This window comes from Typopeltis vanoorti, chromosome 15 (genome assembly GCF_054136105.1).
Source record: "Typopeltis vanoorti isolate ZY-2024b chromosome 15, IOZ_Tvanoo_1.0, whole genome shotgun sequence".
NCBI classification, from domain to species: Eukaryota; Metazoa; Arthropoda; class Arachnida; order Uropygi; family Thelyphonidae; genus Typopeltis; species Typopeltis vanoorti.
The window spans coordinates 73,317,709-73,331,513 of NC_143563.1; the positions used below are offsets into that span (position 1 = coordinate 73,317,709).

General features: G+C 35.7%; 1 protein-coding gene across 2 annotated transcripts in view; it reads left to right on the forward strand.

Moving 5' to 3' along the window:
• Nucleotides 1–13,805, forward strand: part of LOC150098883 (AP-3 complex subunit sigma-2-like) — a 67,842-nt gene that overhangs the window by 38,432 nt on the left and 15,605 nt on the right. The window contains exon 6 of one of the 2 annotated variants that reach the window (XM_090404649.1): nt 4,309–4,363. The exons of the other annotated variant lie outside the window; for it this stretch is intronic. Coding sequence (XP_090260775.1) covers nt 4,309–4,338 — 30 coding nt within the window. The 3' untranslated portion in view covers nt 4,339–4,363. The remainder of the gene's footprint in view (nt 1–4,308; nt 4,364–13,805) is intronic. 2 annotated transcript variants of the gene reach the window in all.

Here is a 13,805-nt window from a genome sequence, read left to right on the forward strand (position 1 = left end):
GATTCTTTTTCCCCACATGTACTAATTTTTGTCTTCAGCCATCCTCTTGTTCATGTTGCCAGCTTCACATCAATCCTGTTTTCTCCAATTTTTAATAATTTTCTTGCAGGATTCTATCAAGCGCTGTTGCAAAATCCAGCTTGCATATTAGAAATTCAATATCTAATTCAACGATCACTTTCTTGTGAAAGGTAATTTACTCACTTTCCATAAAGCCACACTGCTCTCCATAGAGTATCGCATTCCATCTGCCCATTCCAATTGACAAATGAGTACTGGCCTTAACCAACTTTTTCCAGTGCTACTTTTATTGCCCTTCCTAATATATTGACTGATTTATATTGCTACTCCTGTCTTGGCACTTCCTTTATGTAATTGAACATGGCTTAGGCACTAAATTTTTATGCTTTCCAATATCCCACCTAATTCCATGGCCATATGGTTGCATTATCTCCATGATACACCTTTGCAATGTGATAATTTAGTAATTTAACTGTTCTTTTGCTTCTGCCATCATCCCTTTGTTAAATTTATTCTTACTTAATCATTCTTTCTTTTGCTCAACATTTAGCGAAAGAACTTTTGATTTTCTTGGCCTCTTCAGATTTTTTCTTTCTTAAAGTCTGGCCCTTTGTTCATGCTTTTATTGTCCATGAGCCTGCTGTTCATTGGTTATACCTTATTTATCCCACAACTTCTTATTGGGACACTCTTGCGTAATGTTATTAATAGATTACATAGCATCAAATGTATTGCCTTCCATAATCCTATCCTTACTTCTGTTCTGGTTGGTTACAGTTTTGCTATCATCAACACTTCTCTCTCGAAATTCAGTATTCTTTACAAAATAACTCAACAATAAGTATCTAAGGGCTATAATTTTCTTCTATTAGTATTCATCTTCAAAAAAAGAAAAAACAATATCTTTACTTCAGAATCACCACAGATAGCCCTGCATCTTTTAATGACTAATCTAGATGTGAGATCTGTGAAACTATGTTCAGAATTATTTAATTACTTTCATACTCATTTGCCTCATGGGTATCCTTACACATATACACCAGCTTTCCCCCATCCCCTTCAAATAGCATTAGATATTATAGCCCTGTGCACTTAGTTTGGTACAGTGATGCCTCTCAATTCGACACTAATCTGTCAGCGAACTATTGTCGAATTGCGGGACATTATTTCCCATATACGTCTATGGAAAATAGATTAATTCATTGTCGGAAAATAGATTAATTCATTCTCCCATTCCTCCTAATGGGGGAGTGGGAGAGAAATGCACCATATTATTTACATTACTTTACGTATTTTAGTATTGTATAATACACTAAATTACAAGATACGCTATCGTATACACAATACATACATACAGTCTATTGAGCTTTAGATGTTGGAAGGGAGTCTTCTTTATCCTGTTCTACCTCTTCTCGTCTCCTCTTTGCTTGAACAGGGATGAGGAACTGATCAAAGGTGGACCGTCTTTCTCTCTCACACTTTTTCAAGATGGTTTTGAAGTGATGCATGATGGTGTTGTTGAACAAGTCTGTCATTCTACGTCGGCAGTATTGGGGTGCCATTCCAAACAAACAGACTGCACCTTTTTCCCAATGGAATAAAACTTCTTTAATGGCAGCTGTTGGCATCGGCCCTTTTTCCCTGCCATCCTCTTCTTCAGGTGAAATTCCTCTTTCTCTCTCTCCTTTGTTTGCTGTTCGCTGAGTGCTCTGAATTCTTCCACAGTCAGTTCGTCATCATGATCTCTCGCATGGCTGCAGCTACTTCTGATTCTCCAGCTGCTTGGTCTGCGCTGTTGTCATCCTGAGAAAATTTAGGAATGAGTTTCTTCCGTGATGCATGAAGGGTTCTCTGTGTCACTTCATCCCAGGCAGTTTTGGTTACAAGGATCAGAAGTTCTTCATTGTCTTGTCAGAAGAGTGAGTCACATTGAAAAGCTATGAGAACAAAGCCTTAGTGTAAAGTTTTTTTTAAAAAACACTCAATCACTTCTTGATCCATGGGGTTGGATCAGTGACGTTGTGTTTGGAGGCAAGAACTGGACTTTCTTGAAGTCAGTTTCAAGAATGTCCTCTTAGTCTTTGAGGGTGGGCACTAGCATTGTCAAGGATCAGAATGCTTTCAAAGGCAAATTGTTGTCGTTGAGGAACTTCTTCAAGCTCGGGGCAAATGCCTCGAAAATCCAATCTTTGAAAACTTGCTGGTCTACCCAGGCTTTTGCATTGGATTTCCACATCACTGGCAGTTTGGACTTAATGATTTTCTTCCCAAAGCACTGAGGATTTTCTGAGTGATAGACCAGAAGTGGCTTTGGTTTAAATACTCCACTTGCATTTGCTGCCAATAACAAGGTAAGCCTATCTTTCATAGGCTTACGTCCTGGGAGCTTCACTTCTTCTTGCATGATGCAAGTTCGATTTGGCAAGCGCTTCCAAAATAAATTAGTTTCATCCCTGTTTAAAAATTGGTTGTAGTAAGTAGCCTTCCTTCCTGATTAAATCTTCAAATTCTTTCGCAAACTTTTCTGTAGCCTCTTTATCTGCACTAGCAGCTTCCCTATGTCTGAGAACACTATGGATTCCTGTTCTACCTTGGAATCTGTGAAACCAGCCTCGACTTGCTTTGAATTACTCAGTTTGATCTGAGGTACATCCTGGAGTTTTGTTTTCTTCTGCAATTCTTCAAAAATTAAACAGATCATTGCCTGAGTTATTGGATCTCCCTTCATCTCTCTTTCTCTAATCCAGATGATAAGCAGCTTTTCTATCCCTTCATTGATTGAAATCTGTTCTTTCAGAAATCTTCATTGCATCAGCAGACACCCTAAAAAAGTGTGCTTCTTTTCTGAATTATTCGTCTGTTCACTTCTCTTTGGACCCATTCTTAAATTTCACTCAAAAAATAACTGTGGATGCACAAAATTTTTACTTTCTGAAAAATGCAGAATTGAAAATTAGCACGAGCAAACACCAACGCAGCCCAACAAGAAATAACAAATGACATCGCATAATTCCATGCACGTGCATGCACCGGCCCCTGAAATTCAACTGTCGAATTGCTTATAAGGCATCATCATATAGTTTTGCTTATAAGGTTTTTATTTAGTAACTTTAATAGTGCGATTGCAAGACCTTGATGGCACTTTTTAAGATTTATATGCATGATTGGATGCTAAGGAATTTATTATATACTTATATATGGCATATAAAAGTTATATGAAGTGTTTTCATGTAATCTTATCTCAGCTTCTTGATATTTTAAAATTTAGAAGAAACAGTCTGTTCAAAAGTGACTTGGCATCATGAAAATTAATTCTCTAGTAACTATTGTTATGACAGGTCAGATAATTCTATTTAATCTCCTGTCTTTTACAGGTGGACTAAAGAGAGAGGAAAACATTTCATTTCCATGTGAGACTAACTCACCAGGAAATACTAAAATTGTTTAATTACAATATTTCTAGAAAATTTATTAATTCTGCAATAAAATAAGCATGAGTTATTGATTATAAGCCTCATTTGGTTTCATATATATTATTTGACTCAGATTTTTTAGACTTGGTGCTGTAGATACAATGTACAGATTTCTTTATTAATTACTTTATCTTATGCAATACTTTTCTACCATTTTTATACAGTTCCTCTAGTTGTGCTATTAACTGCTTTACCAGATCTTTTGTATAAGAATAGAGGACATAGATAATCAATTTATAATGATAGTAGTTTTCTGTTCATTAACAGATGTTCACAATTGAGAACTCTTTTCTGGTCTTGTTCTTTAGTTAGTTGTCTCCAAAATGGTCCATTATTTTATCCTGTTCTTTTTTAAATATATATATGTATATAACAAATTCTCTGAGTATGTGTCAAAAAGAAAAAAAAAAGTTCAATTAGAATTAACTGCATGTTTTTTTTTTTTTTCCATATTTTATCTCAAATTGGATATGCATGTTATACTTGTTTCAATGCTTACTTAATAATTTTCTTTGGTAATATTTGGTTAACTTTGCTAACAAAGTAAAAGTATATGTTTTTTTTATTGTAATACTAACTAAATTAATATTCCTTGGAAGTTCTATTGTAGTGTAAACAATATAAATTGTCTTGTACTTTTGTTTCTCTAATGCATGTTTCATTCAGCTAACTATTTTAACTAAAAATATGTGGAATAGGAGGAAAGATATTTGAAGAATATTTCTTTGATTTTAAGATCACAAAAATTTATACCTTGGGCATATAGTGCTTAGTTAAAAATTGTAACTCCCCTCACTTGCATATGCATTCCTAGATCCCAGTTTTCTACCATGAGACTCACTGATGATACAAAGAACTAAGGATAATAGGTAAGGGGTGCAAGTGTTTTATTTAATATTCTTACAATAAGTAATAAATTAGAAAAAAAAAAAAAGGACATGTTTATTCTTTTTAATTCTATAGAATGTCATCTTAAACGTCACCTATTATTTAGAAAATGTAATAATATAAAAATAGTGTGTATACTAGCACTAATAATTTTGAAACTTTAGTCTTTAAATAACTGAAATTAGGAGAGGGAGGAAGGGAGAAATACATCGAGCATACATTTCAAGGTGTTCTACACAGGTTATACACAAAATTGATCATGTAATACAGTAATTCATCACTATGAATTTAATGGCCTATTGCAACATAGCAGGTAAAAGAATTGAATAGAGGCATAATTTTTATTAATAACCAAGTAATATCCGCAAACATTAGTTAACTGATGTCTAGATTTGTTCAGTGCCTAGTTCTATAAGAAATTCACTGATTATGACTGTTTTGTGTATCTTTTTGGCTGATGTTTAAAAATTCATAACTGTGCTATCCTTTTTCATTTGAAAAATATTTTCTTGCTATTCAGATCAAAACTTCATTAGGGGTCCTTAGTCTATGCTTCTGCCAGAGAGTACCCTATGATGGCCTTCATGGTGAAGCACTAAGAATTGCAACTAGTCTGTTCATAGAGGCAAATAAACTGCTTTGTCGCTTCATCAACAGCTGTCTATTATACACTCTGAAAATAAATCCAAACCAGATCATCCCATATGGCCAACTATATTTTCCCATAGTAGGAAAATCTGTACAATACCCATCGCACTGCCGTACGACCCTTTGGTTTGTGGAATAAAAATTTTGTTATGAGCTCTCGATATTGGAGTAGACAATATAGCACGGACACCACTAAGTATACTTCCACTATAGCATTCATACTTGCCACCATGTAGCTTTTCTTTCTACAGGCTACCAAAATTTTTTACCCCCTTGCTGTTTTCTGCCAGCAGCTCTTTTAAGCTCAGAGAATTGAATACTCTAATTTTACACCCTCTGTCCAAAAAGAAACCGAATTTTTGATAGAAAATAAAATGCAGCAGCTTCGATACAGCATTTGGCATGGTCAATTAATTCATTAAATGAGTTTTTTATATCGGTTTTTGGGATACTGTTGAGGGTCGTGGTTGCTGCCGCTTGAACATTTTCAATGGTGTCGTATCGCTTTCCTTTCATCAGCAAATGAAGTCGGGGGAAGAGAAAGAAGTCACAGGGTGCTAAATCAGGTGAATATGGCAAGTGATCCAACACACACTTGATTTTTGCTCAAAAACTGTCTCACAATGTTCGAACAATGAGCTGGTGCATTATCGTGCAAAAGTGACCAGCTGCTTGCATCACGATATTCATGCCGTATGCGATGAATTCTCTCTATCAATTGCTTCAAAACTTTGAGATAAAACTCGCCATTGACCGTTTGGCCAGGCAGAATGAATTCTTTGTGGACAATGCCCTTGGAATCTTAGAAACAAATCAGCATTGTCTTTACTTTTGACTTCTCCAAGCGATTTTTTTTTTTTTCGGATGCCCCTCTTCTGGTGGTCTCCACTCAGCACTTTGGCACTTTGTTTCGGGCTCATACTCAAAACACCAAGTTTTGTCACCAGTAACAATCGTTTCAAGGATGTTTGAGTCCTTACAAGCAGTTTTAATGAGGTCCTTGCAGTGTTCAATTCGATACATTTTTTGGTCGTCGGTCAACTTGTGGGGAACAAATTGCGAATTCAATTTACGAAGGCCCAAACTCTCAGTCAAAATGTTGTGCACAGTTGATTTTAGAATCCTCAATTCAACTTCAATCAATCACACGGACGATTTTGTATTTTCTTTGATGAAATCGCACACTTTCTGGATATTAATTCGCTCAGTCAAGTTTTTGGATGGCCTGGCTTTTCGTCGTCCTCAAGTGTCTCACAACCACTTTGAAATTGCTTAAACCACTCGCAAACTTGAGTACGGGATAAGCATTCATCACCATATGCTTTTTGAAGCATTTGATGCATTTCGGTAAAACGTTTACCAAGTTTAACACAAAAGCCAGTTGCAGCTCTCTGTTTGAAACTCATTTTCTGACAGTTCATCAAAACACACTGTCACTCTTGGCTTTTAATGAAACAAATGTCATAAACAGTTGACACAACACTCATGAAGGTTGCTGCTTTCAACAACGAAAAGATACAACAAGTGGTGCCACTAGTTTCTTCTATTTTTGAAAAGTTTGTTTCTTTTTGGGTAGAGGGTGTATGTCTATTTACACTGGTAGATTGATTCAGCAATAGGGACTGATAGAATATCAGTATGTGTGTGGTAAAAGTGTGTTCAGCTGAACTGGCCATTCCTTTGACCAGGATGTTTAATATGAGCCTCAGAACAGGAAAGATTCTGCAGGAATGTATGGTAATTCTATTGCACAATGGTGGTGCAAAGACCGATGTATCAAACTATTGACCAATTAGTATCTCAGGAGTGGTGGTGAAGATTTTGGAAAAATTGGTTAGGGCTTGCAAAGTAGATTTTCACTGTCAACCCATTTCTGGGTTGACAGTGAAAATCTACTTTGGTTTACTAAGGGCAGGTCGTGTTTTAGCAACTTGCTCACATTCTATAAGAATGTTACTATTCAACCAGACAAAGAGAATGGATACACCATGATACTTTTGGATTTTGCTGAGTCTTTTGACAGAATACAGAATGGAAAGACTGTTGTATAAATTGAAGAAAATGGGTTTGAGTTATACAATATTAGCATGGATAAGAGGATGGCTGACTGACATTCAGCCATCCTCTTAAATCAAAAAGTGGTATATGGGGGATCTTGAGGCTGCAAGGTTTAAGACAACAAGTGGTGTACCACAAGTATCAGTGCTTGGTCCACTGTTATTCAGTCTTTACATTAATGATATTGGGAAGGATTTGACAAGCGACATACAGTTATTTGCTGATGATGCAAAGATAGGTGGGGGTAATCAGGAATGCTGCTGATATGCAGTCTTTGCAGAATGATTTGAATAGGCTGGAATTGTGGACATGGGAAAATGGTTGTCAGTTCAATGTCAGTAAATGTAAAGTCATTCACTTCAGCATGATTAGATATCCAATGTCGTATTATATTGGTGGGATTAGGCTAGAAGAAACTTATGAGGCTAGGGATCTTGGAGTGTTAATAAATAGGTAGTTGAAGTTCAGGGCCATGTGGCAAAGATTGCAAATACAACTCAAAAGATAATCGCAATGCTGAAACATTTATATGTAAAGATAAGGATGTTATTTTTGCCTCTTTACAAATCCTTGATAAGACCTCACTTTGGACTATTGTGCTCAGGTCTGGTTTCCATTGTGATTCTGATATATTAGAGAGAGAGAGAGTACAAAAGAGAGTGTTAAAAATGATATCAGGATTGTGGAATGCTGATTATGAAGACAGATTGAGAATTTGTAGACTGCAGACACTAGCAAATAGGAGAAAGAGGAGTGATATGATTGAGACTTACAAACTTCTGAAAGGGTCATACAGGTGATAGAATTTTTCAGTTTATGGAGGGTGTGGAAAGGATGAGAGGCATCCTTGGAAGCTGAGAATGAGGACTAGATTTTTCTCTCAGAGGGTGATGTGTGATTGGAATGGATTGCCTTTGGATGTTGCGAGTGCAAGCAGTGTGAACGAATTGAAGAATAAGTATGATAGCTGTTGTGAGTAGTATGTGGCCTCCCTCGATGAGTCTCTGACTCCCTGGAGGTCTCTTAATAATAATAATAATATATTGTAAGTGTATATATCAAGTAGATATTAAATCCAGCATTATTTCATATTTTAGTAAATATTGTAGGTGTTTTTGTTACTTATTTTTGCTGCAATTCGCTTTCATTAACAAAGTGGACATGGGAACAGTGTGTCAGATTATTAACATCAGATTTCCCAAGGAATTAACACTCACAAGAAGATTATCAAACTGTGCTTAAAGCCATTCAGTTTTCTGCACATGCTACACTCTCAGGCACTGCATTCCACTCACTAATCACTTTTCATCTAAAGACAGTGCTCCTCACTCTTTCTCTTGATCACATCCTCTTTATGCAACTTCCAGGGATGGTGTTTTGTTCTATCTGGGTCTACCTCTACTCTACAAAAATTCTCCTCCACATTAATCTGGTTAGAACCCTTCACTAGCTTTTGTCTCAATCATATCTTCTCTCCTTCTGTTCATAAACCTCTGAAAATTTGTTTTTTCTCAATGTCTTCATATTCCAAAGATCCAGCACTAACTTACTGAATTTTCTCTAACTCTTAAGATATCTTCATCCCTATGAAAATCAGATGACTACAACAAGCCCACATGTGGTCTAATCAGATCTTTATACAAGGGAACCATAGCCATAAACAATCTATTGTGGTGTCTCACAGTTTTAGCAATGTGATCAAAATCTCAGAGACTTGAAATACTTAAAGAATTTTTTTTTAAATATTTCTTAATTCTTTAATATTTTCTAAAAAATTTAAGAAATATTTTTTATATTATAAAATTATCCAACCCAACAATCATACCTTCCCTTACATTCATTTACACTAGATGCACTCACTACCCCTAAGGGCAAATTATTCCATCCACTCACTGCTCTCTGGGAGAAAAACCTAGCTCTTACTCCTTTCTTGACTGAGAACAACCTTAACTTCCATGGATGCCCCCCCCCTCCCGTGTTCTCTCCCCGCCTTCCATATAATGAAAAATTTCATCATTTGAAATGCTATAACATTCATTCAAAAGTTTATAGACCCAATCATATCACCCCCTCTTTCTCCTGTTAACCAGAGTCTGCAATCCACATACTCACAATCTGTCCTCTTAATCTAAATTCCATAATACAGATATAATCTTTGTAACTCTTCTTTGTACCCTTTCCACAGCTTCTTTATCCCCTTGGAACCCGGGAGACCAAATCTGCGCACAGTAATCCAGGTGTGGTCTTGTAGTATTTAAGTAATAAAAAAAATATTTACAACTTTTTAAGATGAAACAGAACTTAGGAAACTCACCAATCAATAAAATATTACTTTCATTGTAAAAGAATAAAAATATTATGAAATTCTAATTAAAATATAAACAAATAATACATAAATACATAAAAAAAAAACTATATTTTGTGAAATTTATCGTGCGCTGCATTTACTTTTCATATATCAGTATCAATGCAATATCAGTCCAATTTTCTAGCAGATAATGCTTTCAGTGAACTCTGTGTATGCATCTCACTTGTCCATGAATTTGCCACCTTGTTGTACCTATATAAATAGATTGCTAAAACATGATCTCTCTTCAAAAAACCCATGCTGACCATTACAAAGAGCACTTCATGCAAGAGATTTAGTCATCTTTTGTATGAAGTGATACAGTTTTACCTTCTTTACATTCGTTTGGGACTTTCTCCTGTTGCAAGATTCATGTTAAACAGGTATGCTCTCCTTACCAACCAAAGTCACCTTTCTGTCTTGCTCTTTGTACCTCCTCATACAACATTATGCTTCATCTTGTACTGCTTCCAGAAAACATTTTTCAGATTACATGAGTCTCTTCATTCATCCAGTTTACTCTTAACTTAATTAGCCTTTTCATCTTTGGAATACACTTGGACATGACTGTTTCACATAATAGCTTTTGATCATGGTCCAAGCAGCCAGTGTCGTAACTAGCTTTTCATGCGCCATGTGCAGGATTTTATTGTTGCCCCCCCCCCTTTTTTTTTTTTATATTTTGAAAAAAAATAAAATAAAACAAATAAGATAGAAATAGATCAGTTAATTTTTAACTTTAACTAAAAACGTTATGGAATCAGCCTCCACAGTAGTAAAATTTGAAAATGAAAATATAATGCTGATTATTTTTTGTTTGATACCCCATTTCAGGCCCATGCATCCTGGATGCTGTGCCTGTGCACCTGCCTAGTTATGGCACCACAAGTAGCATCTGTCTCCTTTTCACATATAGTGCTTGTTCATCTACTAAGTTTTTCAGAATCGCTGGCCTTATAGTTCTACTTGTGTTCTTTCCTCTCAGAAGTTCTGACCGGCTACAATCCAGGTGATCACCTTGTGGTCATTTTACCAAGTGAAGGAAAAGTAGTCAACCCATCATTCACAATCACATCCCCTGATATGATTAGATCTGGGATTCCTCAACCCTGGTGTGCCCTGCATTGCATAATGCCTAAGATAATTGTCTTTCAAGAACTGAAATTCATTTATCTCTTTGTTCCAATGAATATTACCTTAATTAAAATCACATGTAATGATTACCCTTTTCTTGCTCACTAAGCTAGGCCTGAACATTTGTCTCCATATTCCTGGCTTGTGACAACATTCAACTAAATCTCATCCTACCAACTCCTGTCGCATACCATACTGCTTCAAAACCACCCACTACATCAACCTTGTGCAGGCATAATTCCCCTGCTATTATCCATAGCACCTCTTCCTCTGCTTGTCCTTCTTGAAAAACACTGCTCCCTTCTATTTATATTCCCATCAGAATATTATCTTCATCCATCGATGTTTCACTTAATTCAATTATTTTCAAGTAAACATACTCAGTACATCAACTTCATCTCCTTTATTTCTGATACTCTTTTCCTGGCATTCATAAATTAGCAATTCATTTTCTTGATCTATAACCACTCATACCTATGTTGTCCCTCATCTGTGACTTTTCACAACCACTTCTCCCCACTCACTCACCAATCCCTTACCCGATTTATATATATTTCTCAAACTCATCTATGCACCGTGCATCACAGACCATCTCATTTCTATGTTGATCATCTCTAGACATACATCCATTCACTACTGCTTTCAAAATCAGCTGGTGTTACACCATGTCTTACTGTCTACCCTGCCTGTTCCCATTTCCCAGTCCATCTTTCATTCCTATTCTCATTGTTCATGCTACTATCCTCCAAAGTTACCTTTCTGGTTTGCTCTTTGTACCCCCCCCCCTCTCATGCAACATTATGCTTTATCTTGTACTGCCTCCATAAAATCTTTTTCCAGATTACATTCTTCATCACATTCCCTTCTTAAAAAAAAGTCTTCATTTGATTCGTACAAAATCCATTTAAATATAATCCATCTCTTTTCACTCTTCTCGGTAGTCTCTTGATGTCCATCTTCACATTCACCTTGTGTCAAACCAAATCATTTGTTTTCACAAGACCATTAATTCTCTTATATGCTTACTTCTCAGATCTAAATCATCATTAGGTTTGTTCATCCTCCTAGAAAGCAGACTCTATGGTACATCATCTACCACACCTTTTTAATATTAGAATCTTCATGCATCATCACTATTGAGTCCTTTACCCCTCCCCTTTTTTTTCTTTACTATCTTTCATTTTATTCTTTCATACCCTTCCATTCATATCCACCAAATACCTAATCTCATTTTACACATGCCTCATCTCATTTCTCAATCTTAATAATCTCATTCAAGTCTTGCATTCTGTCATTCATACTCACTTTTGTTCTGTCATTCATGCTTGCCTTCATTTATGTTTTATGATACCTATTTGCGAATTATTTAACTGCTGTATGAATTATGAAATTTTGTCTTATATTGAAATTAATATATTATAATTGTTTGATATTACTTTCTTATCAGTTAGTATTGTTAACATAACTATTATTTTTCAGGAAATAATGTATAGTAAATATTATTAAAAAGTTAGTATTGTTGAAATAAATCGCTAATGAAAGTTAGTTGCATAACTCAACTAATTGAAACTAAGTTTTATAAATCATGTTAAAATCTTAATATGTAGAAAATAGTGTGATTTATTTTATTTTTTTATTGTTCCCCCACGTGAAAGGTCATAAGCCCTATAACACTACACTGCCATGTGTTAGCAAGTGATTAAGGAGAAAAACGTAGTCTTATTGATATGTTTCTTAAAGAGTGAGAGGTTGTATTCAGTATTGGTGTTGGGGGGGGGGGGGAGAATTGTTCCAAAGAATAGAGGCAGGTGGAATGAAGGAAGCTCATAAGAAATTTGGTATGTTCAAAGCTGGATAGTGTATGGGTTGGCCAGTGGATGCTCTAGTTTTAACATGGTTAGAAGAAAGCGGAGGAATGGTAGCAGCCAATTCAGATGAGCAATACCCATGAAAGTACCTAGAAAAGGCATAGCACTGAAACAGAGCTGAATATCTCTTCTGAATATCAATAATTATTAGGGAGGTCTTGGGTGTTCCACCCCAAATGTAGTTACAGTACTCCAAAGTTGGTCAGATCTGAGACTTCTAAAGTGTTGAGAGGAAGAGAAGTAATATTTAGAACAGAAAAAGAACACCACGTTTTTTAGAGACTAAGGAGGCTATGTAAGTAATATGTTTGTGCTAGGATAAACTGGATGTGGCAGTCAACCCAAGAAGAGAAAGCTGATCTTGAAAGGAAACTGGAGCATTGTCAAAAGCGAGAGGGGATGAGGTAGGATTTTTCTTGTAGTAATAAGGCAGGCTTGAGTTTTTTGGCATTGAAATTTACTAAGTTGTGTGAACTCCATTTGAGGATGTTGAGGAGGTTAGTATTCAAGTCACTGGTTATGGGAGATAAGAGTACTGTCATTGGTGAAGCTGTGAATAGGATATAATAGCACCTGTTAAAATTTAAGTCATTTAGTTATTGTATCTTGCTGTGTTTTTCTTGAGTTATTTAAAAAACTACTAGCTTTCACAGGGTTGTTGCCTTTTCTATATGCAGTAGCTGATAATATGAGCATCACATCATGATTAGATAAGCCTGCTCATAAGATTAGTAACCTTCTTTCATGGGTTGAGTTATATATAAAACTCCAGTCTTCTGGGGTTGTAGTTCATCTTTGTGAAATATAACATAAATATATTACCACATAACTTAATATACTTATCTTATACAAAAATTGTAATTGTTTCCTGTTACCTACAAAGCTTGCCAAAACTGCTGCCTTAAACTGATTTACTGTTTCTGCACTTGCCACACTTTCAGGTAGTGCATACCACTCACAAATTACTTTTCATACAAAGAATCTGCTCCTCATTCCCTACTCTCATTTCTGAAAACTGTATAATGGTTTTTTTGTTCTATCCCAATCTCCCTGCATTCTATGAAAAATCTGTTCCACATTTAACTGGTAACAACTCTTTACCAACTTGTGTCTCAGTCATCATCACTCCTGCCTTCCTTCTCTTCACAAGGCTCTGCAAATGGCATTCCCTGAATCTGTCTTCATAACTAACATTTTAGATCCAGTATATATCCTCATCCACTTGAAAAACTGGATGAACAGATTTGATATGCAGTAATCCATTTGTTACCTAATCAAGGCCCTTAGCTCTTTTACATTCTGAGCCTTCATCATTGCCATAATCTCTTTAGATGTCCTCACAGTTTTAGCAATATGACTTCTAAACTT